This window comes from Dendroctonus ponderosae, unplaced genomic scaffold, assembly GCF_020466585.1.
Source record: "Dendroctonus ponderosae isolate FM_Combo_2020 unplaced genomic scaffold, Dpon_F_20191213v2 Dpon_F_20191213_6, whole genome shotgun sequence".
In the NCBI taxonomy this organism is placed as follows: domain Eukaryota; kingdom Metazoa; phylum Arthropoda; class Insecta; order Coleoptera; family Curculionidae; genus Dendroctonus; species Dendroctonus ponderosae.
In genome coordinates this window covers 8,630,487-8,654,999 of record NW_026018814.1, presented here as the reverse complement: position 1 = coordinate 8,654,999, position 24,513 = coordinate 8,630,487, and the positions used below count along the sequence as shown (strand labels likewise).

Below are 24,513 nucleotides of genomic sequence, written 5' to 3'. Positions count from 1 at the left end.
AGTGCTTTTGTTGCCTTGGGTTCCTCATTGGTTTTTATTAGGAAGTCATTCTCTCTCTTGATGATGACATCCTTGTTTCCTTCCCTCACTTTCTCCCATTCTAGGGCTAATTGAATTCTACATGTTGTATTTGGTGCTACTACTGCGAAGGTGTGTGGGAAGTTGAATCGTTGATGTTGTGGTGGCAATGTTGTTGTTGTTGTTTTTGTTGTTACGGCTGCTTTTGAGGTGGGTGACAATGGTTGTTGCTGATTCGTTGAAGCCATGGAGGTTTCAGCCCTGTCGGTTGCTGGTTTTTTGGACAAAGGCGTTGGTGTTGGCGGTGAGGTGGGGTTAGATTTTGATGTCCGACCTCTTTTCTTGGATTTCGGTCTCAGGAAGTAGCCTTCCTGGGAAGCGTGGTCCGATTCGGACTCCCGCGAACTCCCAGGATCCATGCTTATTAGCTATGAAGCCCTGTATATTGTCCGAAATCCGCTTTAAATTTTACTATCGACAAAACAAACTTTTTTCGATTGGAATGTCCGGATTCCTACCGAGCACGTCCTATTCGCAGTAAAGCTATCGCAAGACTCCACCTTTTATATAATTACATTATTAATTTATTTATTTCAAATAAAGGAGGCATAATATAGAAAATGTGAACTCGTTTTAATGTAAATTGAAACAATGTGAAGAGCAAAATAAAAAAAAATTGTAGGACCAGTTCAGTGGTTATTCACGTTGAATGCCCGTACTAAACCCCTTGACTAATTAATTAATACAAAATTAAACTCAATGGAAATTTACTGTTGACTCAAGTCAGGTCAGGAAAACTGTTGACTCAAGTCTCTCGCTTATTTTAAATGGGACACTCTATACATTTTAACATTGCCAGGCGTACAATTTGAACACAACATGAACCCTCTAAAGTCAATTCCAGATAATTGCGATTTTTTACACAAATTATTTTTTTAATAAAAATTCATGTAGGTCGGCATTATTTGACTTAAAACCAGTGAATCAGTGGCGTATGCAAAAGTTTTCAAAAGCAATCGAATAAAGAATGTGAAGTAATAGATTCATTAATAGAAAATACGCATCAAAGTCCAACAAATGTGTTCACTCAGAGCGGACACGAACGAGTGTTTCGAAAATAATTACAAGATTTAAGTTTCATCGATCTAAATGGTTACACAAAGAATTATACGATCGGGATTTCGAGGCCAAAATTAAGTTTTACGTAGTCCTTGTAAAATCTGCAAATGAAATACACTTTTTTTATTTTTCCATTTACAAATACGATGGAGTGGAAGATGGTGTACGAACGAGTACTTTCAAAGTAATGTTCTAAATTTTTTTAACCCAAAATGTTCAAGTAAGTGGATCGGAAAAGATAGTGTCTGCAAAATCGGTCCCGGCTCGGTCTCCACAGGTTTAATTTTTTATGGGGCTCCTTTAAAGATATAGTTTAAAGACTCCTCTTACCACTCAGGATAACATGAAAGAACGCAGGAAAATTGGGCGATATTAGAACATTTTAATCATCTGGCAAGTCTCAATGATTCGATTTACTTAATTATTTCAGTAGTTGTAGTAATTATTGCTTTCAAGTGTGTGAATTTAGTGTCAGCATTTTTCCCGTTGTTGTTTTCAAACAAAAACAAAAATTCTCGTACCAAAATTCGTAATAAAATCGTTTCACTTATAAATAATAAAATAAACAAATAGATAAAACATAATAACATAACAAATAAATAAAATTTGCTGCTCAACTTATCGGATTCTTAGTAAATAATGCTATATTGGCCTAATTTAAATTATCCCCGCATAAACAGCAGGGCACGAGTATCTTGACTCTTTGACACGAAGATTACGCCGCTTAAACCATAGCAGGCACATGCAGTTTAATTTGCGGTTTTGTGCAATAAAGTCCTACTAAAGTAAAACATCGAGTAAACATAAATATCTGAAAACCAGTTCAAGTTTATGAACTTCCATAAAAGTTCTCACTAGTTTGCTACTGCTAAAGTAATGCTGAAAAGTCAGTTGTATTGCAGTATCAAAATGCAGTGAAATCACCAGCAGGTAGAAGAATCCGCAAGACAAATGGTAAGATTTTCTCACTCTGAACATAGGCAAGTTGATAATTTTCTTTTATATTTTCTAATATTCAATGAGAGTATGGTAATAAACTTTTGGTATTTTGTCGAAGTAAAAGAATTATTTGTTTTGCCTGAAAATGTGCACTCGGTAAAGACAAGTATATTGAAGATCATCTTTTCAACAACGGACGTTTCGCATGCATTTTCGAGAATCATTCTCTTTTTGTTCATATTTTATCAGCATAACATCAAGCCATGAAGGGCAGCAAAGTAATATTTCCGCCATTTACCAATCGCGTTCTAACATTTTCGTCGCTTCATATGAAATTGTTAATTGATGAACAAATATTTCAACGCAATACCTACTCTCCTATAAATGCCTGGTATCGCAATGCAAAGGCGTGTTTTTCTGTGAACTGGCATAATTAAGCCACAATATTGAATATAAGTCGCACAGTAATTACGAATAATTATAAAATCGACTCTCATCTCTTCCCAGAGATATTATACTATGTTTAGTTTAGAATTCTCAAAAAAAGCAAACACTGACTTAGAACAGCTCATATTCACTAAAATATGATTGGATGTAGAAGCGACAATCCCAGACTTTTAATTTGGAAAGTGGGGATCATCACATTCAAGATACAAGCGTTGATTCATTCATTCATTCCCGAATTTGCAATCTACCGGTTAAACGCGCCAAAAAGAAAACACATTAATCAGAAATATTTTTAGAAATCAAAATAATTTGGGCAAAACATGGTATTTTTGTAACTTGAACTATGGGATCATCAATATAGTGGATAGAAGAACCAGATTTATCAGTGAAAGCTGTGTTTTGTGAAACAGTCGGTTCAAGGAATTTACATCGAACCTACAAACACCTAAAGTATATCCATACAGTAAGGTCAGTGACTAAAATTGAATATCCATAAATATTGATCGATTTGCAGCAATAAAAATTACTTTTTTTCACCTTTAAGAAATTATTAGCACCCAACCCAATGGGTTTTTAAGAATTGAAGTTGTATACAATCACTATCTGATATGCAATTATACTTTTTTATTTCTCTATAAAGTTATATTTGATCATTATTTGCAATATATAAATAGATGTAAAAATAAATAAAAATAGGGGCTTAACAAGGCCACCTTTTTTTAAGTTGACCCTTGATTAATTTGTTATCGTGTTTCTGGAATTGACGAAAGCGTTTATCGCGACCTAGTAAGTAAAAGCGATCTATTTATTAAATAATAAACAAAGTTGTAAGTAAACAAGTAAGTTTACTTACAAATGAATATCAATATTTTTATCTTTATTTCTTTCGCAAGCTTGGGCTTATCGTTCAATTTATGTAAATTTCAAAAACGGATAGGCGATTTGCGTATTTTATTGAAGAAATTAAACAAGTCGTTAAAGTTTGGCTATACATTTCATGGATCAAAATATGTCGGTTTCATTATTTTTAACTTATGCAGATTGAATGATCAAGATCGCAAATGTTTTCGTTAATTGCAATTTTTTTTAAATTGTTACAAAAAATCATACGTTTCTCGTACAATCATTTTAAAGCGAACATGGATCGGTTTTCCTGGGTGATTAAACAGTTTGGTCTTATCTTATCCAAAAAAGATAGATTACTGTCGTGATTTCTCGGTAATTCATATATTAATGATTTACTGCTTAATACCTATTAGTACATTGCCACTTCAGAAAGTTAAAAATATTTAATTCATTATGTTTATTATTTGATTTCCAACTTTTCTTTTCACTTTTCTGCAGTAAAAAAGTTCCAATCATGTGGGCTATTTGAAGGAGATAGTATGTGGTTTGAAATTTATAAATTCCCATACAAAGCTCAACTCTGAAATTTCCAAAATTGTAAATTTAGATCAAGCGAAAACATGTGGCCGAAATATGTAGAACGCCTGTACAAGGCGATTTAGAATTGGCGTCATTCCTTTGCTACTACGGTTGTTTTTTACAAGAAAATTGGTTGTTCTGTCGCAAGCAAATGTTCCTTGATCTCGAACTTTGGAAAGAACTCTACTATTACTACACTGATCAACTAAACGAACGTTACACAGCCAAATTTACCTTGAAACTGGATAAATTTTGATTGCTTCAAGCGATTTTGTTTCTGTTTGAAGTGGTATTGATTTGCTCCTGAAACCTGTGATTCTGGTTGACTTTCAACTGAAGTGAGGTCCGCTTTCAAATATTTTGTGTATTTATGCAACTCGGAATATCGATTTCTTTCTCAAGTCCACTGATCAGCCTCTAATTTTGAAAAATGTTTCAAGGGAAAAAATGTATCACTACAAGATCAAAAGACCACTTGAAAAATTCACGGGATATGAGGTCTATCTATCTTAATGTCTGAGGTTTTTAAATACAAAAGAAAAACGTTTTTTTGTCCTCTGAGACCATGTGGAACTTTCACTAATTGTGCAATTTTTCATTGGGTAAAACGACCCGTGACTGTATCAGAACCTTGGCAATTTTAACTCAAAAATCCGACAAGGAGTCCTAAAGGTCAAATTATGAGTGTTAAATTAGTTAAACAGTTTTGTGACTATCGAACTCAGTAAATGTATAACATTAACAACTAACAATAACTCAAATGGGTGTCATATTGCTTTGGAAACTCATTTAAAAAACTAAATTTTGACGCTCTAAATTACTTTATTTAGTTTTGCATTTTTTTAAACGCTTTTTTTGACTGCTTTTCCTCTAGTGGTTAAACACTTACAAAGGAATAACCCCCTCTTAAATCACCCTGTATATCGCATGAACTAAACAACGCAAATTGAACATCAGTGACTAATTAGTGTTTCTACGCAAACGTTACTAGAAAATACATGTTTAATGAATCCAATCAAAAGTGACTGTAAATATATAAAGTTAAGTGAGACATGTGGATTTTTGTATCATAACCGGTCAACAGCAGCTCAAATAAATAAATAATCGCATGCGTTTAATGCGAAAGGACATGCCGGAAATTGTTAATATTTATCGTTGATACAGCGCCAAAACAAATAAGTACCAACTCCAATGAAATTAAACGAATGTAACCAGTATAGAAAACTTATGTAATCGTAGCATATTCGCGCAAATGCGAGCTAATTGTAAACACCTCATTATTTAAACAAACAAAGGCGTTCTTAATGAATTTATGTTCAATTTGATGATAATGTTGGCAAATGTTTATCAACCTTTCAATAGTGATGGTAAAGGTGTACTACTAATTTATCTTGCCGTTTCAGGGAAAAACATTTAAAATGTTTAAATATTTGCTTTTTCCTCTGTCAATCCTTCTACTGAACACCTGGATAGTGGCCGGGATTTTCGAATGCTGTCCTGGAGAGAATAACGTAATTTTCTTGTCCAACAGTTCATGTGGTGATAAGGAATTAAATATAAACGCTACTATTAATTTGAACTGTAGCATAAAAATACCTCTTGCCAGAGAAGATTGGGAAGAATACGGATTTATCAAAGTATTCGATAATGGAACAATATTAGATAATAGCATGAAGGAGACAAAGTAAGCATTGAATATAATTAATCCCGTTGAACATTTAAATAATTGTATAAAATTATGCGATTCTACGTGTAGCTTACTGCTGACTTAATTATATGATGTCAGAAAATTAAAATTCGACTCGCTAATATCTTTTCAATTCATAAAATATTAACGAGAAGCAGATTTTAATCCTGCGGCAATATAACATATCATATCACGCAGTTCGTGTATAATTAATTAATCATTTAAAAATCTAAACATTCGTAGGTATTGCCATGCACTTGATGGAGATCAGCCGCCTAATACTAACAATTCAGTGTATATTTTTTGCTATGATCCCTACTGGGAAGACACTTTTGTGCTCGACATGCTTCACATCCAAAGTTTTTTAATTTTAATTTCGGCAACTTTCGTTATATGCACGATTTTAGTCTACTTTATGGTTCCCCGTTTACTGGATTTACAGGTATATAGCGTGTGTTAGTTTCCAATTGGATTTCTTACCGCCACACGATTTTTAGGGAATATGTATGGTGCACGCACTAATAGGACTGTCGGCGTCTTATATATTTTTGAGTGTCGTCCAGCTGGCCAGAATACCCGATTACACCACCTGCACCACTCTAGCCTTCATAATTTATTTGAGCTTTTTCTATATGTTCTTTTGGTTAGCGGTGTTGTCTTTCCATATTTGGAGAATAAGCGTGTAAGTAACCGCAATTATATTTTACGTGATAACGCGCGTTTTAAGCTTTGATGCATCGAGTAAAAATCATAAACAGTTTCCTAATGCTGCTTCTAGACAACCACATCTTTCAGAAGGAACAATCAATTGGCCTTTGATGTACCACATTTTTGCGATTGGAGGAACTGGGCTATTCTTGACAATTATATTAATAGCACATTATTCGCCATCCTCAATTTTTGATAGTATTCGTCCAGGGTTTGGAGAAAGATCGTGCTGGTTTCAATGTAAGAATGTATTTTATTTTTAGTTTTTTTATAGTTTTGAGTGTGGTTTCTTATCGAAAATTGGCTCAGAATACTGGGGGGTTTGTAAATGGCTCAAAAGAAGTGAAAATGAAATGTGTACAATTACAAGTTAATATGTGGAAAGAAGTAGTTTAGTCGGGTCTCAAAAAAAAACATTCGGTATCTTCTTTGTGAGCTAAACGAAGAACCAAGTGGCAATTTCGAATAGAAGCCCGAAAATCTTATTACGACTTCAAATGCTTATGCAAAACTGAAAATGTTTTATCTCAAAAACTCTTTCGATTTGTGAAGACGTTCCTGCAAACCTTTTTCAATGTTTTTTTAGACCTACTGAAATCATAAAACTTCCTTTTCTTATAGACACGCTTAAAATTGTAGTAAGCCAGTTTCAAAAGAATCATCAATACATATCTATTTCATTAACCGCTCAAATCCTATTTTCAGTCGCAGACACAACAGAAATTCAAAAATTGTAACAATTAGTAGATTTTGAACTTCTAATTTAAATAAGAAAGTTTACATTTCAACTTTTCAAAGCACACTTTCGCAGAACATTTCGAAATCTGTATTTGCTTACTTAGGAAACCTTTCACTCGACGCCGAACCGATTAAAAATTCATAAGCAAACTAAAGTGGGAATTTTGGGAGTGCTATTTCCAGAAGTTTTCATGTAACACCTGTGTTTTGTAATTCATTATTTATTACCGAAATATTTGGCTGCTTCATGGGCAAGTAGATGTCTGAACGTACCTACTTTTCAACTCTAATAAATAACAATTTTCGATATTGTCAAAAATAAAGATACTTTATTCTTGTGCAAAATTCATATTTTCGAAATACCGCATATACGACAGAAAAAAATCTGATGGTTGCATTTTAGGTTTTGGACCAAGCAGAACTTTTTATGAAGAAAAACTTTTTTCCTAAAATTAATAATAAAAAAGTGTCCCATATGGTGCGAACTTAAGTAGACACACTGTATATATATCTTCTATGTGTAGTTTCAAACTTCAAAGACAAAGCAGCCACATATAAAATATCCATAAACTTCAGCCATGGGAACACATTGTTTTTTTCTTTTGTTCACCCCAGTTCCTGATAATATAGAAATAATCCTTCAAAAGCTTAGCAATTGAAAAAAATTCAATTACCTAATAAAAAACCACATTCAAAAGCAACAATTATCAATATAAATTGAAATTTTATTCTGTTTTTCAGCTAGATCCAAAATTTGGATTTTTTTTTACGGGCCCATAGTTGTACTTCTGATATTAAATATATTATTATATGTGTCCACCGTCGTTACTCTATGGCCGAAAGTCAATAGTACTCGAAATAAAGTGTTAAAGTATAGGTAAGACTTACCTAAAAATTATTCCATGATTCTTAACGCTCTTATTACACGTTTTCAGAGTGAAACTGTGCCTAAGACTATGCGTTATTATGGGCATTACATGGTCCATAGAAATATTTACATTTATTTTAAACAGCGACAAATCGTCGACAGCAGGCCGAATAGTGGTGTAAGTACAAAAATAATTAGTAAATAAATGTTGTGATTACTAAATAAATAACAAGATAAAGTATCTAACGAAAAAGTTTGTAGGTTTATTCTGGATTTGGTAAACACGTTGCAAGGAGTTCTGATATTCCTAATCTTGGTGGTATTCAGGAAACGTGTTAGAAGGGAACTGGCTAACAAAAACTTGTGCAACATAAAGTTTCCAAATTCGTGGAAATACCTTGAAGATGAAGAAATGGACAGTGCGGAACAAAAAACAAACGGAACGATTCTGTGTTATAGACCGAGTGAAGATGTTGACGCTGAAATATGAGAATAGTTGAAGATTCCTTCCTGTCCAATTCAATATTGAGTGCCATATGGAATGATGGAACATTAAATTGCCATATATTATGTGCAATTAAGATTCCTTGCTAGCAAATAGATTATCAATTATAATTTGAATTTAAATTATCATGACATTTAACGGAAACAACGGTGGAATTCTAATACGTGCCATTCTTAGTGGCGACTGATGTGAATTCAGAAAGAGCAACTGGATTTATTCTTATTTACATACACGTATAATCTGTATAGCTGTGAATAAAATGATGTTCTTGTAATTTATTAATATATTTTTGTACCTAGTTCTTAATTGTTTGATTTTTAAAAAGCAAACATCTTTTTACAGAGTTTGTTAAGCAAACATACGGGAAGTTTCTTTTATGGTGTATATTATTATTTATTATTTTTTATTATTATTTTATATACTTTTTAATATCATACTTTGATCACAGACTTAAACAGTGGAAGCATATTGCTTAATTCTTTGGGAGTAGACAATCTCAGAAAAAAACTGTTCAAAAACCGTACATTTCCACTCACGGTAGATTGCAAAACTGTGCGCTTTTGAAATGATTACAACATGCAGCAAAGAATGCATCGACTTGTCAAACACCCTGTATATGTTTTAATCTAATTCATTATTTAAAAGGACTCTAGGAACGTTGCCAAATGTAAAGTCAGCATGGTATGCAAATTACTTCCAAGGTCCCAGACAGTTACGTCATCCGCGTCATTCGATGACTCAAAAAGTGAAAATATTATTTTCCCATTTTATAAACGTTTACTCTAACTATACAGCATCTTATTTATACAAGTGCTATAGGCAAAAATAAAGCAAAGTTTACAAATGAATAAAAAATATCAAGTGGTAAAATCGAATAAATCGGACAGGCACCTAACCTAAAACAACAAAGCCATACAAAATGAATTACAAGAAAATCCTGTGTCTTCTACTGGTGTTTTCTATCGGAAACTGTGATGAACACGAAAGGCCAATTGAAAATACCATATTCGTGCCGAAATGTTGCCAGCAGGATCAAATATTTTTAGGAAAATACTGCACTTCGGTTAATAAAACCAATCAGTGGCACCCCTTGTTTACCTCCGAAATCGGAAAGCCTAACTTGCAAGTTAACCACAGGTATTTCACTCATCAGATGCCATTGTTGGGATTAGACAATATGGTTTTTATAGATTGATAATTGGCATGCCCAACTGTGGGCATATGCAGTTATGGCCTATTTATCACTACCAGGCTTCAGCAGATAAATTAAGACTGCTCCCAAATGGGATTTTAAGACATTACTTTGATACTCAAGTTCCTAACGAATTTGAGGCTGACAATGAATATACAAATACTCTGGAAGAAAGCAAATTGTACCATGATTATCCGATCAATAAATATTGCTTAGATAAGGTAGAAATCAAAGATGAATTGTGTCTAACTGCCATATTGTTTGCATGTAATGTTTCAGAGAATTGATGGGGTTTTAATAAGCGAGTTTGCATGGGTGTGCACTCCTGATCATAAAGATCAATGGGCAAGCAATGAATTTCTAATGTACAATATTATTAGCCCTATTACACATGGAATTACCATTATCTGCCTTTTGGCGATAGCCATAATATACTTCATAATGCCAACATTACGCGATTTGGCAGGGAATATTGTTACAACAATCTGTATGTGCCTTATTGTAAGTCAAATTGCGGACTTAGTGAGACTTTTAACAGTATTTAAAAGCCATATAAGTCTGCTAATAGCAGGTAAAATTAAATGCTTAGCTATTGTACTTAAATCTACTGATCACTTAATTTCTAGAAACGATTTGTTATATCAGCCTTTTAGGTGCCTTCTTTTGGTTAAATAGTTTAGGATTTTACATCTGGAAAACATTTAGGTAGGTCGTATTTACGTCAATTTGAATCCACAATCAACTACTTTGAATTTAAAGATCGAGAAATGTGTTTCTCAGAATAACAGACGGGAAAAAGTATTGTTACTATGGGGCATATGCATGGTCTTGCACAATTATACTGGGATGCTTGGCAATGTTTGCTCATTTTACGATGGATTATGCAGACTTGTCAAGTGAAATTACTGTTGATCAGCCCAGAGAACAAATTGGTAAGTGAAGAGTTGCACATTTTTAGAGAACTTCATAACAAAGTGTGATTATTAGGTTCTTTGGCAATGATTATATTTTTCGTGCCGGTAGCATTCACTGTACTGGCAGATGTATTTTTCTTTGTAACCACTCTTAAGAAAATTAATCGAATGCACACTTATGGCAGAATACATCACAAATTGCGACACAGGTATGAAGATTATTAAGCATATTCACACGGGGATACTGATGATATTTTTTTACCCTTAGTTTCAGAATGTTCATTTTGCTACTTCTCATAATGACGCTATGCTGGCTTTTCTTCTTATCTTCATTCTCAAAATATGAAGCCCTAATTAACAGTCACATATTAATTAACACATTGCTGGGACCTCTTATGATTTATATTTGTGTTATTAACCAGGCGCATGTTTCCTTTGTGTTAAAAAAATCATGTTGTTACCAAAATTGTATATTTCCCTGTTGTCGTCCGGAGCCCGACAATGAATGGGGAGATGAAATGACTGCTATGAACAGTGATTACTATGTCGAGTCGCACAGCTTCAAGCCCACTCATTAAAGAGGTAGGTCAGATGGAGACGTGTTTTCCATGAATCTCATGTATGTCTTAAGTTACATTGGAAATATTATTTAAGAAAAGTGTGGGGATATAAAGTTTAATAAATTAATATATTTTTAATGCTTGACTAACATTGAGTTATGAACAGTGTGTGAGTACAATGTTTCAACTACTTGAATGGATGAGAATGTTATAGCAGTAATGTGTATGTAACTTTCTCAATTAAATGTTTTTCCTTTGGGATTATTATTATATTAATAATGTAACAAATCACGTCAATTGGAATAATTCCGATTAAATTCTGTTCATTCAGCGTGCGTTTTATCCCGTAATAAATTAGGCAGTTCTTTCTAAAAGTTACTGTCCACTTTGAATTAATTTGACTTGTGATACGAAAACAGCTAACAAAAGATCTGATATACAATAACTAGAATTAAATTATACTTTGTTTTATCAATTAAGCGTTGCTTTATTTTTGTAGAGATTGCGAAATAAAATCGGCGTTTAGGGACCAATTTATTAAAATAAAAGTATTTGTATTAATCGAGTTGGTAGCAATTGTTAATGAATTTAATATTATGGTTGAGTACACAGTATTACTTAAGATACACCTATACATGTACTTAATTTTTATTAAATCAATATTCTTGTATTATCAGAGTGTTTGATTTATGATGCTCCAAGGACTTGGTGCAAAACCTAGGAAAGATGCAAATACCAAACTTCTACTAACTTCAAGGAATTCAAAAACATGATTGTAGTTCCAAAATAAAAGGCCCCACGGATTGAATGACACTGCTTTTTTTAGATAAGCGCCATTTCTCGAAAAATATTGAGTGTGTTTTCCACAGTCACTTTAATATTCGTAAGTGTAAGTTTCATGCACATGCATTTTGTGCTTACCTGGCTGAACAGATGCCCCTCTGGTCGCTTAATAAGTCCAGATAACCAACACCTGACGACAACATGGCAATCATCTAAGACAGTGTTGAAGAACCGCCTGGTGGGCAGTAAGGCTTCCAGGTCGATAACCAGTTCGAGAAAGCGCTCACAATAGTGAACCTGCATCAAGTTACATTGTCACCCACAATGAATTGCCTGTTTTCCGTTTGTAAATACCTTATCTGGAGGGCAAATTCCTGCTTCCCCGATACTATCCAGAACCAATAGAAATTTCAGCATGAGTTTCTGCAGAAACGTTCTTTCCCACGTCAGTTTCTCCAACTGATCTGGTTTGTCTTTTCGCTGAATTGCTCGCCAGAACTTTTTCCATCTGGGATTCAGCTTGAATTCATGTTCGCGACGACTTGGTTGCAGTGAGATCCACATGGACAGGGAGACAAGTCGCTTCACTTGATCACGACAAATTGCTTCTTCCATACTATTAAAACAGTGATTTAGAAAAATCAATAAGGCTGTTTGTTCCCTGATATTGATGAGGAGCTCATCTTCCAGGCACGATTCGAGAACTCTTTGGAAAAAATCCGGGAAGAATTCGCTGTCTTTCCTGAATGCCTGAAAATGTAAGTTTTAGGTAAATGAGTTGTGTAAAATGGGCGCTTGCAGTTGCTTACCTGCCAAACTTGCACTCTTTCTCTGAACTTCTCATTAACCATTATGACGATGGATAAAATGTGAGCGACTGATGCTCCCGGCTTGTAATTTGGCCATAGAAAATTTTCAAGGTACTGGCTAAATTCCAGAACCATGATTCGCCTGATGGAAAAGCTGTAATAGTTCATAAAATGTTATTAATTAATGTAATCGGAACTAAAATTGAAATACTACTCACTTGCTGCCTCGAATATCCTGCATGTAAATATCTTCAATAACATCAGGATTAAATTGCTCGTGCTTCTGTTCAGAATGGGGTGCCCAATATTTTTCAGCCAACTGCAGAGGCAATATATTAAATAATTATTAGTTTTAAATAATTATTAGCATTAGTTTAAAGTGAAAACCAAACCGGTACCTGAGTTAAACGATCAGTCTGAATCTGTTGAACTGTTGGTGCAGTAATATTCTTCTCAAGATTCACAGACATGATGAGCAAAAGAGCACTGGCTTCTACTTATTACTTGCTATATAGTTTTATGTATTTATATATTAGTTTTAAAGCATAAACGAAACGATAATACGAACTAAAATGCTGCCGAACTGACAACAAACATTCTTAGGTTACGTTCATAGATAAAGACGAGTAGTTACGTTACCGCTAAAATCACTGATATACAAGCCATTTGAAGACAACCAATAATACATTTCTAAATTGAAATAGTGAGTGGGTTTCAGATACAGGGTAATTTTGATGAAATTTCAACTCTGTATATCCCAAAGAAGTTATTGTGACTTGTCTTGAGGAAATAGGGATTTTTGACTCACAGCAATTCACAATTTGTCCATAAATTAAAAAGCAACACCACTAAGGAAAGTTGTTAGTGAAGAGATAATCTTCACCTAGAGAAGAATGTTAATTTCTAAAGCGAGGGTCTGCTAAACCAGAAAATAACCGAAATTTCTATGCGGTAATTTTGTGGAGTTGGAAAAAAAATTTGTTAGTTGTTAGTTTGTTGAAAATGTTAGAAAATAAAGGGAAATATTTTGAACCTGCAAATACTTTCACAGATTTCGATTTTTCAAAAAGTGAAAGATTTTCGTCTTTTAATTGCATTTTAATTGATAGAAACATTGCTTGGCGTTCACATCAAATGTGCTTCAAGTGGCGTATTGACTAATTCGAAAACCAAATTTAGCTTTTTTCCCAGAAAGACAATTTAAAATAATTGACGCAAAAAATACGTTTACCGGTCAAAACTTAACATAAAAATGAACGATTAAACAGAATAAAAATAAAGAATATCGGAAAAAATTATCTGTCGTTTACTTTTTAACGGCCTTTAAATTTTGACGGTATTGTTACAGAATCGACTTGATAAAACCCATGATTTTCCTACATTTTAAGTAGTTTCAACTAGAATAATAACATTGGATGAAATTGCATGAAAAAGATAATAAAAATAAAATTTCCTAATCATAAAATGATGCCAATTTAACTGTAGGAGTTTAGTTTTTATATTAATCTAATTTAGACCGAATTCTGGGCCATAAAATTGTTCACGATTTTTGCCCCTAGGTACTTTTACCATTCTCGTTTAATGACTTTAAATCTCGCCACAAATTAAAATTCATTAAAATCCCTCACAAATTAAAATATCTTTCGTAATATTGGAAAACACTGCCGGTAAATAAACATACACACATATGTAAATAAAATAAAAAGTATTTATTAAAACATAACTAAGGTAACTTTGAAGCTAATTGTTTTTTTATTTAAATAATAAAAACTTTATGAATATTCTTATACCTGTGGTAAAGAGTAATTAGTTAATCTTTGTCTCCCATATGGCTTTTCCAAACTTCAAACTTAGCTTTTAAGATGCGAAATTTGTCATCATCTTTCGTCGGCGTAAAAACATCTTCACAACGGGGCTGTTTGCATATTTCTTCATAGGAGCTCCAAAAACCTGATAGATATGAGTGGCAATGGATTCATCCAAAATGAAATGTTTTATACATAGTGTGATTTTTATAAAAATCAATTTCAAATCCCTTTGATCAAATAAATCCGAAAATAAGGAATATTTTTCTGTTTGCTCTATTTCTGAAAGTGTAGGTACATAAAAGTGTTTAATGAAAAATATTCTGCTAGTTAACAGAAAAGTCTCAAAAAGATTAAAATTGTTAAAAAAAACGGCAGGTAAGTGTTCATCGAACGTGAACACTTTGAGGATAAATTATAATAACCCCAAGTAATATAAACCCGGCAAACTAAATTAATTTAAAAATGAATAATATTATTAGTAAGTAATTAATAAATAAAATTATTAAAAATAAAACTAAAGCTGAAAATTGTTACGAATCCTCACCACATTTAATTCCAGCCATATAAGCTACTCCCAAAGTGGACATTTCTCCCTTGATTCGTCTTATTGTAAATCCGAGCAAATCAGCCAGAGATTGGCAGATAAAGTCGTTTTTCGCAACCCCACCATTAAGCCTGCAGGATCAGAAACTAGTAAAAGCTTACCGGCTTTGATGACCATACCTTAAACATTGGAGGGGCGCCCTGTTTAAAAGGAAACTACCATTAGTTAGCTGGTAGACATGGAAAAGTCGAAACACTATGGATTCCAACACAGATCTGATAATGTCCTCTTTTGTACAGTTTGAATTGCTGTTGTTCTGGAAAGTCTTGGGAGTTGAAACAGAGTCATTTTATCCAGTAAGATATTAAAAAACCACGAAACTAAAGCAAAAATATAGTCACAAATATAGATTTGTGCGGTGTATTACAAATTGATTCTAATGCTGAGCTTACAAACAACCACTAGCTACTTACTTCAACTCCAACTGTAGGCGACACCAAGGAACATTCTAAACCATTCCTTCCATCGGGAGATATAACGTCCAGTTCGCTCAAGCTTGAAATTATCCCTTAAAAATGATAATGCCCTTGATATGAAATTCAACCAATGAACCTGGTCAATTCTAATTATTTTCACATACAACATTCACAAACACCTCAAAGAATATCAGCACTAATGTTTTACCTCTCGTCAACATAGATTCGATCAAAGAACCCACCTCCGAGCAACCAATTTCCGCAAGATAAATGGCGTGTTTAGGACATTGTTGATTGCTCAGTTGATCCCAACCGACCAAAGGATATACTTCAGGGGCAGTCATTCTGATCTGCTTGCCAAGATTCAGATTCAAAAATCCTCCAGTTCCCAGGGTCAATTTCAAGTCACCCTCATTGAAGCTCCGCAAACCGTACATGGCTGCTGACTGATCCGACATCTAAATTAAACGCAGATTAATTATTCCAACTATGTCCAGTATGCTCCAGACCACTTACCACTGCATCGATTTTAATGGATACGCCGAAAAATGTGTCTACAGTCATGCCGAACTCGTCGTCATTAGATAGGACAGACGGCAAATGTATATTCGGCGAATTGAAATAGTTGAGAAGAAAGCTCCAGCAGTGGCTGAAAGGATCATACATTCCAGTGGCACTCGCATTGGACATATCAGTTACATATTTATCAGTTCCGGTAAGTTTATATACGAGCCATGTATCTAAAGTGGCAAATATCACGTTGTTTTCCTTTAGAGCCTGTTGCAGTTTTTTATTGGTGCGTGCGAGCCACATCAACCGAGGTATCACCTGCAAAAAAATCATTTTGTTCAAATATAAGAATCGCTTTCCTGGGGGGACGCCAAAAATCCCTCCTTCGACCTTCAATCTTGATAATGTCAGCCGTAGCCTAGAGCGCCGGCAATCTGAGCCAGTAAATGGCCTAAGCCACGCCCCCCGTTCCCATTGATGCAAAGACCAGCCGGCACCTACCAGGTGTCGGTTTGGTGGAATATATGGGAAGTCGCTTATAAGGACCCTGGGTTACACCATCGTTTGCCCTAATTTTCTTCTAGTTTTGAGCAAAAAATGCAGTGTTTATCTTTACCATCCTGAGATCTATCTGCTACTAAAAATGCGATTTTGCGCAAACCAATCCGATTTTTTTTCATTCACTATCATTCTTGCTACGAGCGAAGATGGTCATGTTAACATGCTATGAGGAGCAATCAAGACTGAAAATGTTTAACATCAAAGTGCGCATTTTGAGCTGAATTTTTTTTGTTTCTTCATAACTGTACGGAAGAGTGGGAGTTCAACATTACCGGGTGATTCAAAATATACTACACACAGAAAACTTAAAAACATGTTAGTAACATCTACAACAAATTTAAGAAAAAACATTTTCGAATCATAAAATAAAACGTTCCCGCTCCTCTTTCGTTATCTAACGATTTTTTAAAAACTGTTGATTGTTTCGAGAAAATGTAGGAAATTAAGACTGAAAATTTTTACTAGTCTGACTAGATTAGGTTAATTTACGAAATTCTTTGTGGCAAATATCCACTTTACCCCACGGTTCAGATCTTTATTTTAATCGCCTGGATTTCGACGCACTCAATATAACAGACTATTCCAGAAAAAAAAATAACACATGCATCTGCTTATGACAAAAATTATACATACGGCTTGGTACAATAATACTTACATGGCCACTGGTGAACTTGAAATTACTGGCAATTCCAAATTTTGCAATGTTGCTCATAAGATACAACAGATAACATCCAGCTCGTAAAATCTGAAACAACAAATCATCTAAACTTTTAGACATATTTCTATCAATTTACTTATTCGTAAAAGGACTAAATCTAGATAAATTACAGACTAGATAATACTTATATATTATACAGTGTTGATTATTTGAAGAACACGATATTTTAAAGTTCAAATATACCTTCTTAAAACTAACCCACCATCATTTTCCATGAATTGTTCAGTTCCTTGGCTTGTGCTTCTGCTCTGATATCCTTCCAAGTAATAAAGTTGTGAAAATACTCTCCAGTTGATTTGCTCCATGTAATGAAAGTTCCTCTATGAGTAGAAATGGCTAATGATTCCAATTGGTGCTTGCTAACATTGGCGTCTGGAGAATATCAAATGAGGAAATTCAATGTGATTTTCCTTTACATCAGCGCATACACCAAGAGCTCTTTATGCATCATATAACATTTAATTTTGTTCGAATATAAATGTGGATTATTTAGGACAAAAGCAGACAGTATCTCAACACAATGCAAGGCAGGAAAGTAAAACTAGCAATTTTTTTTTTCAAACCTACGTTTTTTTCAGCATAAAAAAGAGTAATTTTAAGACTGTGGTGGTGTTTATGAATCGAAATTTTGAAAGAAAAAACTAACGAATGGATGAGTATTTACCTTTAATAGCTTCTTTTATACATTGAGTAATTGAGACCAACAGTTCATCGGGCTCTATTTCCACCGCACACTGATCAGGATAAATGAGCGGCGTCTGCAATTAATGATTAATCAACACAATTGAATGGAGAAAAATTATAGTAAATGTGTCCAAAAAAAAACTTAAAATAATGCGTAAAAAATCTGCCTCATTAATTTTTGAATCCATTAATTTAAAACTATTCAACTTGCATGTTGATCAAGTTTTCAATTGAATTTATAAACAGCAAATAAATCGTTTAGAAAATGATCAATCTGCTTACTTACTTTGGTAAAATTTGATCCGATGCATTGTTCATTTTTATCAATAATCTGACAACGCAATGTGGTAGTTCCAATATCAAGAGCAATTATGTATTTGCCAAGTTCCTCGGACATTTTCTTTTTAATCGCCTAATTTCTGAAAATATGTATAAAATAGTAACATAAAATTCCTATAGTTGCAACACGACAATGTTTTGAAATAATTCAAAGTTCATGGTGATATTTGCCGATACATGCGTACCTACGTAATATGTAGAGACAACCATGCCACGAGAAGCAGTTTAATTTCACTTAAATAATATGAAGCAAATGAGAAATGCCATTAAAAAATCGCAATTAAATAAATATCGAATGTTCCTCTGGCGCCCATAAATTTGATTAGAACTAAAAGTCTAATAAATCCCCTACTTGGACTTGATAAAATAGAAGACATTTATTGGCTTAAGCTGTTATACCTTTCACTTATTTACTCCTAGTTTTGCGTTTATAAACTTAGCCAATTAAACGAATTGAAAACAAAAATAAAAAACCACAGACATTTAAAAAGTTGAAAATAAAACCAGAAAAGTTTGGCGCAAAGAATGGAAAATTTGAATGCTTTTTATATAAAAGTAACACAAAATTTGCAAAATCTCTAAGAAAAAATCGATATGACGACAGTGAAGAGATCCTTCTTGTTGTACTATTCGAACTTAAAAACAGTTAAAATTTTTGTCGGGAGTTTAGACAAAAATTATTGATCAAGTCTAAAAATTCCCAAAAGATAAAATTAAATTTATGTATTACGTCTCATAGTGTACATAGTTTTATATTTCATTGCATTTCAACTTAATATTTTACCTACATGGTCATAAAACGATCTAAAGCTTTGGTGTCCCAGATTTTTTTCCACAAAATTTCCAGAAAATCGCAATTCATGGAAAAGGTGTTTTTCAAAAGAAAAATGAAACCATCGAATTTTGAAGGAAACTTTCAAAATTTGCGGTTTAAAAAACCAACTTATTGGTACCTAGTTGCATGCATATTTTGTCCTAAAAAATACACCCCTAAAACCTGCAACTTCATTGTTCTCTTGTTACTTTCATTTTTATTATTTTTTTACCCACCAGTGAACTATTCAAGTTACAGCTGGATTTGTCGATAAAATTCAGGTAAATGAGTTTCCTATTCCGTTAATGTGTAATATTCCCGTAATTCCCTAGAGCAGCAGATGAGTGAAAATAGATCGAGGTCAAAACGTCGCAGCTTTCCGACGCCGCCAGCCAAAAATCTGGACCAAATAGTTCGTTCCCGGCCACCAGAATGTCCCGGCTTCGTTGACATCTTCCTATCCGAAGAAGAACATTCGGAACCGATTGAAAAAATTGCCGACAGTCCAATCGTTGGTCTGAAAAGGTCAGTTTTATGATGTTTAAGTGAGACTAGTTTTCCGCACTAACAATTGCTGCGAAAAATCAATGACGAACGACGATTTGTGTAATCGCGTGACTAAGCGAACACTTGAATGAATGGAAATTCGCTTTTCAATATTGATTTTCTTTTGAAAATAGATGACATCGGTTTTGCATAAACTTTGCCACTTAACTTTTCAGAGCGAACGATTCCTAATCCGGAACCGGATTATTTTTGTCCTCGGATTGGTGAAAATATTTTCGGCTTTACATCGTTCAAATATATACTTATTTAATCTCTTCAAGACTCGATTTAAAATAAATTGTTATCATTAGTTTAAAAATTGAAAATAATGTCGCTCGGCTACTTGAGTGATCGTTCAGAACTCTCGCAGACAATATTTCAACTGCATGTTGTGCAAAAATGAAAAGTCCGAAATATCTTGGATGCACAAATCTGCCAATGATCAAGTTTTTGGTGTTCCAGTTCCAAGTTTAAAAAGTTCCTTAAATGTTTTATGAAACAGTGGTTTTTTTTCAAACTTTGATGACTTTGTGTACTTGATTATAATAATAGACGAACCTGTTAAATGTAAAAGTGGTCAGTATCAGTATCTAATTTGTTTTCAAATATTCCCTCGTTGGTCCCCGATCTGTCTAGACATTTTTTTTGTTCTAATTGATGTTAAATGTTTAATTTTTAGTTTAGGCACTGAATTTACAACCAGAATAGATGGTTTTGGAAATTGGTTAACAAAATCTAAAAAAATTGAGGGAAAATGTAAATTTATTTTTAATCACTTTTAATAATAATTGATTAGGAGTCAACTTATTATTATCACAATCTACACAAATTCAAAAATATTGAGCCTGAAATGCTAGAAAAGAGAAATAAAATTGTATTCAGTAATTCTGTAGATTCAGATTTTAAACGCTTAAAATACATATTTCACAGATATCTTGCAAATTCCTTCCTAGTACGAGGCTTGAATGTATCCAGCCTGTACATATAATTTATGTTTCTGTTATCTTATATTTATTGATATTTTATTTCAGCTTAAATAGATTAAAAAAATAATTTTAAATCCTCACGAAGTGATCGTTTACGCTGAATTATTAGATCGTTGATAACAGGAAATATTTATGGTATATCTAGCTAAACAATTGAAAAATTGAACTGAATTTATTATGACCCAGTTATCGATGTGGAACCCACTAAGGTTCATGTTACGTTAATAAACTTTTGGTGTGCCTTTTTCAATTATAAACGATTTTAAGCAAATTCTGTCCGTAATTTATATTAATTGTGTGCTAAAAACGTTGAGTGCGATTTAAGGAAGATTTTAGATCAGTTTGGGTCATTTTAGAGCACGAAAAGATTAAATACTTTCGGGTTAGTATTTTTTCATGTCATTCAAGAGCGATGATAGTATTTTCCTTTCTGGGAAACTTGGATATTTGGGACATGTGTGACAACCATGGAGGAATTTTACAAAAGTAAACAAGGCAAAACCAGCTGACTGATGTGTACCGTGTACATTTTAATCAGCACTCATGGTTTTTTTACGTTTCTATAGCTAACAGTCGCTAATTTTAGGTGTTCCACATAGGTAGCTATGTACGTATTTTTCTCAGTTTTCAAAACTAGTGGGTTTAAGTTAATATTCGCAGCAGATTCACAATATTCCAGTATTTGATGCTTACATTTTACTAAATTATTCAACAATAAGTTATATGGCAAACTAGCTTAGCAGTACATGCGGTGTAACTTTAAAACATACTGTAGTTCATAGAGCAGTTCTATTTATATAAGCAAACCAGCGAATTGAGGACATACCTTATTTCTGTCTGGATTGAGGATAATTACAAACTACCTCTTTACCTGTAGGACATTTAATATAACATTATATTACTAAAGATAGTCTGATTATGGGTAGCTACAGGACAGAGTTTATAAACATCAAACAACTGATGCAAACTAATTCTCTAATTAGCACTGTTGCCATACAGTTCCTCGATTGCCCAACTGTTTTTTGTCCGGCTGCTGGAGGAATAAAAAATCTTCGCGAAGACACCCACTGTTCCGAACCCTGGGTAGTGTTGAATTCTTACCAACTAAAAAAAACCTTTTTTCTACGAGTTTTAGAGAGTTATCCTTTAAAACTTATAGTCCTCTCTAATAATTTGTCAGCTCCCTTGTCAGGGCTTACATGTCCGTAGCATATTCATTGCGGTGTTTCCTACGATTGTCCCTTTTACTTTCATTTGTTTTCTTATGTCCTCATTTTTCACGAGTTTCAATCCAGATTTTCCCGCTGGTCTTCGTCAAAAATCAATTTCCACTGCTAATAAATTGTTCTTAAGTCTTTAATTTTGTTAATTGACACACCTCTTAGTGTGGTAGAAGAAATATGGTATCACGTATTTTTGTCTTTGTATCTGGTCTTGTGTTGTTTGCCGTAATATGGAGTTTAGTATCCCTAGCACTTGTTTTCCTTTAGTAATTCTGATCTTTATAGCTTCCTCAGTTCGTCCTGTCTTCGCCATTTTTATTCCGAGATCTATCTATTCATCATCCTTTCTTATTTTTTTATATTATAGGTCCAGACCATCTGCTGGTTCTTCCTCTATAGAGGTACTCAGATATTGGGTTTTGCTTAAAAATACCTCTAGTCTCCATTTTTTGTATTCTTCCATCAGCTTTCTGGAGATGTACTCTAGGTCTTCCTTGTCTTGAGCTGGTTGATACTGATGATGGCATGGATTTCATGGTCGAAGTAGATGCAGAAGACAAAAAGCGGACTTTGAACTAGGCATTGAGACATGGGTCCTAGTGAAAATATCGGGAAAATTAAATCTGAAGAAGATGAGAATAAATAGATTGTCCAATTTACTAGGGGCGATGAACTGGGCTTTCGAGTCCATTGCATAATGAAGTTACTTCAAACGCCATTATCAGTATCTTCCCGATTTCCATCACTCCTAAAAGTAGATATTTTTTTTTCAAAATTATTTTTTTCGGATGGCCTAATGTTCATATAAAATCTGATTTAATGTTGCGTTATAGTTTTTTTCTTTCTGTTTTTATTTAGTTCTAGAAGTGCTTTATAGCGAAATATATTACAAGAAAATTTGGGTAGGAAGAGCAAAAGCTGCTTAATATGATCTTGCCCCAGAAATATAATATTTCCGATCAGTGGCAAGATATGCCCCCATTCGTGTCTGCCCCCAATTTATAATTTTAATAGAACAAGCACTTCAGGATCACGGCAGTTGGAACTGGATCATCAGATCAATAATCAATTTGCTCCAATAGATTTTTTGTGCTCAAAGCTCTAAAAAAATCAGAGCAAAAAGCCAAGACTTCATATTAAAAATAAAATCCCTTTTATTCCAGGCCGTAAAATAATTCTCTAAGGTTTGCTAACCATTTGGCCAACCAACCATGGATCCCGAAGCATTCCTAGACATCGCCAATCAGGTGGTGAAACTCAAAATGTTTCCATACTTCGACATAGCACATTGTACGCTCTGTGCTCTCTCAGTTAGAGAGGATCTAGGAAGCGGTAGGATTCATTCTGTTTCAAAACTAGCAGAAGATTTTACAGCTTCTCATATTCTTAGGCTCGCAGACATTTTCCAGGAAGCACCCTCTATCCTGCTGGCTTTCCTATATGCTGGTTGTATTCGCTGGGGGGATGGTGGCAAACGGACTCTTGGCGGAACCCATCTTGGCACCTCTTAAAAATACACCTCAAGTCTTGGTTGCAACGGCTGTGTGGTACGTAGGTGCATAATATGAATAGTAATTAAAAATCGGCGTATTTTCTTACTCACAAGCTCCCCAAGTTATCGCAAAAAATAATGTAGATGTGTTTGTAGGTACGTGATTTTCTATACTCCTCTAGACGTCGGTTACAAACTAGCCAAATTCCTACCGGTAAAAATCGTGTTTTCGGCAATGAAGGAAATCTACAGATGCAAAAAGATCTACGACGGAGTGACACACGCAGCCAAACTATATCCTAACGCTTATTTGATCATGATCATTATTGGAACACTTAAAGGCAACGGAGCGGGTTTCACCCGACTGATGGAACGGCTTATGAGGGGCGTCTGGACGCCCACTGCCATGGAATTTATGCAGCCAACCTTGTAAGAACCTTTTCATTCCAGGCTAAACATATTTAATTCATAATCATATGTTTCAGCTACACCAAAGCGTCATTGGTTGCTTCCATTATCTTCATCTTAGACAAGAAAACTGAGTTGATTTCCGCCCCTCATGCTTTGGTATATTTCGGAATCGTCATATTCTTGGTCTACTTTAAATTATCTTCTATTATTCTGGGCATTCATGATCCCTTTATTCCGTTCGAAAACTTGATGTGTGCCCTATTTTTTGGAGGCATATGGGACAGTCTGGCTAAGATCTTTGGGAAAGGGCAAATCAAGGAGGGCGAGGTGAAAGACGTGAAAAAGACAAACTAAAGGTGATTATGAAGAACCGCAAGAAATAACAGCATTGGTTTTCATTCCTTGTGTTTTAGATAGCTGCAAATTGGGTGGTAGATTTGACGAGGTGCGGTTGTCCAATTTATCACCCCTGTGGTTTATCCGAGGCGCCAAAGTTACACGTTTTGTAATATTGTACTAAATTGTAAATATTTGAAAATATAAAGAACAAAACATGAATAATTAGAGCGATTTTTGTAGAGCCGTTGCATAAAAGAATCAGTTAAGCAAAATTGAAACAATGAGGATTAATTCACATGAGAAATATTCATACACAATCCCAAAGTCATTCATGAAATCATTCAATCGAC

At 34.0% G+C, this 24,513-nt stretch overlaps 5 protein-coding genes across 14 annotated transcripts in view; 3 read left to right on the top strand and 2 right to left on the bottom strand.

Annotated features, from left to right (window-relative positions):
- LOC109544969 (G-protein coupled receptor Mth2) overlaps window positions 1-8,755 on the top strand; it is an 11,166-nt gene extending 2,411 nt beyond the window's left edge. Inside the window, exons 1-8 of one of the 3 annotated variants that reach the window (XM_019915403.2) lie at window positions 1,718-2,091; window positions 5,352-5,632; window positions 5,879-6,077; window positions 6,133-6,317; window positions 6,414-6,583; window positions 7,823-7,958; window positions 8,017-8,127; window positions 8,211-8,755. In XM_019915403.2, coding sequence (XP_019770962.1) covers window positions 2,089-2,091; window positions 5,352-5,632; window positions 5,879-6,077; window positions 6,133-6,317; window positions 6,414-6,583; window positions 7,823-7,958; window positions 8,017-8,127; window positions 8,211-8,439 — 1,314 coding nt within the window. In that variant the 5' untranslated portion in view covers window positions 1,718-2,088 and the 3' untranslated portion in view covers window positions 8,440-8,755. Of the gene's footprint in view, window positions 1-1,717; window positions 2,092-2,904; window positions 2,992-5,351; window positions 5,633-5,878; window positions 6,078-6,132; window positions 6,318-6,413; window positions 6,584-7,822; window positions 7,959-8,016; window positions 8,128-8,210 lie in introns of those variants that run through there. The other 2 variants (XM_019915404.2, XM_019915402.2) reach the window with 2 other exon arrangements.
- LOC109544966 (RNA helicase aquarius) overlaps window positions 1-13,430 on the bottom strand; it is a 23,338-nt gene extending 9,908 nt beyond the window's left edge. Inside the window, exons 1-5 of one of the 3 annotated variants that reach the window (XM_019915397.2) lie at window positions 13,111-13,430; window positions 12,931-13,031; window positions 12,713-12,866; window positions 12,258-12,653; window positions 12,042-12,200 (exon numbers count right to left, since the gene is read on the bottom strand). In XM_019915397.2, the coding sequence (XP_019770956.2) occupies window positions 12,042-12,200; window positions 12,258-12,653; window positions 12,713-12,866; window positions 12,931-13,031; window positions 13,111-13,182 (882 nt within the window). In that variant the 5' untranslated portion in view covers window positions 13,183-13,430. Of the gene's footprint in view, window positions 1-2,450; window positions 2,821-7,181; window positions 7,202-12,041; window positions 12,201-12,257; window positions 12,654-12,712; window positions 12,867-12,930; window positions 13,032-13,110 lie in introns of those variants that run through there. The other 2 variants (XM_019915399.2, XM_019915398.2) reach the window with 2 other exon arrangements.
- On the top strand, window positions 9,152-11,793 carry LOC109544967 (probable G-protein coupled receptor Mth-like 5). The gene is made up of 7 exons (XM_019915400.2): window positions 9,152-9,591; window positions 9,645-9,867; window positions 9,926-10,217; window positions 10,273-10,351; window positions 10,406-10,578; window positions 10,634-10,769; window positions 10,829-11,793. Exons 1-7 carry the CDS (start codon window positions 9,374-9,376, stop codon window positions 11,136-11,138), a joined length of 1,431 nt encoding a protein of 476 aa, XP_019770959.1. The 5' UTR covers window positions 9,152-9,373; the 3' UTR covers window positions 11,139-11,793.
- A 1,009-nt stretch (window positions 13,431-14,439) lies between the features above and the next one.
- On the bottom strand, window positions 14,440-21,800 carry LOC109545011 (putative glycerol kinase 5). 3 transcript variants are annotated; one of them, XM_019915482.2, is made up of 11 exons: window positions 21,525-21,800; window positions 18,300-18,432; window positions 17,994-18,087; window positions 17,532-17,701; window positions 17,267-17,356; window positions 16,057-16,368; window positions 15,749-15,998; window positions 15,538-15,632; window positions 15,244-15,389; window positions 15,065-15,195; window positions 14,440-14,662 (listed from the first exon to the last, which is right to left on the bottom strand). In XM_019915482.2, exons 2-11 carry the CDS (start codon window positions 18,408-18,410, stop codon window positions 14,523-14,525), a joined length of 1,539 nt encoding a protein of 512 aa, XP_019771041.1. In that variant the 5' UTR covers window positions 18,411-18,432; window positions 21,525-21,800; the 3' UTR covers window positions 14,440-14,522. The 3 variants fall into 3 exon arrangements, with proteins under 3 accessions (XP_019771041.1, XP_019771043.1, XP_019771044.1); XM_019915484.2 differs by having other exon boundaries at window positions 14,441-14,662; window positions 15,244-15,380; window positions 21,525-21,799; XM_019915485.2 differs by lacking the exons at window positions 14,440-14,662; window positions 15,065-15,195 and having other exon boundaries at window positions 15,378-15,444; window positions 21,525-21,799.
- On the top strand, window positions 19,545-24,385 carry LOC109545012 (trimeric intracellular cation channel type 1B.1). Of its 4 annotated transcripts, none has more exons than XM_019915487.2 (6): window positions 19,545-19,691; window positions 23,085-23,253; window positions 23,312-23,468; window positions 23,570-23,842; window positions 23,899-24,180; window positions 24,238-24,385. In XM_019915487.2, exons 2-5 carry the CDS (start codon window positions 23,133-23,135, stop codon window positions 24,176-24,178), a joined length of 831 nt encoding a protein of 276 aa, XP_019771046.1. In that variant the 5' UTR covers window positions 19,545-19,691; window positions 23,085-23,132; the 3' UTR covers window positions 24,179-24,180; window positions 24,238-24,385. The 4 variants fall into 4 exon arrangements, with proteins under 4 accessions (XP_019771046.1, XP_048523278.1, XP_019771048.1 ...); XM_019915489.2 differs by lacking the exon at window positions 19,545-19,691 and adding an exon at window positions 20,872-21,080; XM_019915486.2 differs by lacking the exon at window positions 19,545-19,691 and adding an exon at window positions 21,204-21,305.
- The last annotated feature ends 128 nt before the right edge of the window (window positions 24,386-24,513 follow it).

Coding starts and splice junctions, on each gene's coding strand:
- LOC109545012 (XM_019915487.2), top strand. CDS start 23,133: ATGGATCCCGAAGCATTCCTAGACATCGCCAATCAGGTGGTGAAACTC. Junction 23,469..23,569: donor TTGGTTGCAACGGCTGTGTG/GTACGTAGGTGC, acceptor ATGTGTTTGTAG/GTACGTGATTTTCTATACTC. Junction 23,843..23,898: donor GAATTTATGCAGCCAACCTT/GTAAGAACCTTT, acceptor CATATGTTTCAG/CTACACCAAAGCGTCATTGG.
- LOC109545011 (XM_019915482.2), bottom strand. CDS start 18,410: ATGTCCGAGGAACTTGGCAAATACATAATTGCTCTTGATATTGGAACT. Junction 18,088..18,299: donor TCGGATCAAATTTTACCAAA/GTAAGTAAGCAG, acceptor CATTAATTGCAG/ACGCCGCTCATTTATCCTGA. Junction 15,999..16,056: donor CCATTAAAATCGATGCAGTG/GTAAGTGGTCTG, acceptor CGTTTAATTTAG/ATGTCGGATCAGTCAGCAGC.
- LOC109544967 (XM_019915400.2), top strand. CDS start 9,374: ATGAATTACAAGAAAATCCTGTGTCTTCTACTGGTGTTTTCTATCGGA. Junction 9,592..9,644: donor AACTTGCAAGTTAACCACAG/GTATTTCACTCA, acceptor TGGTTTTTATAG/ATTGATAATTGGCATGCCCA. Junction 10,579..10,633: donor TCAGCCCAGAGAACAAATTG/GTAAGTGAAGAG, acceptor TGTGATTATTAG/GTTCTTTGGCAATGATTATA.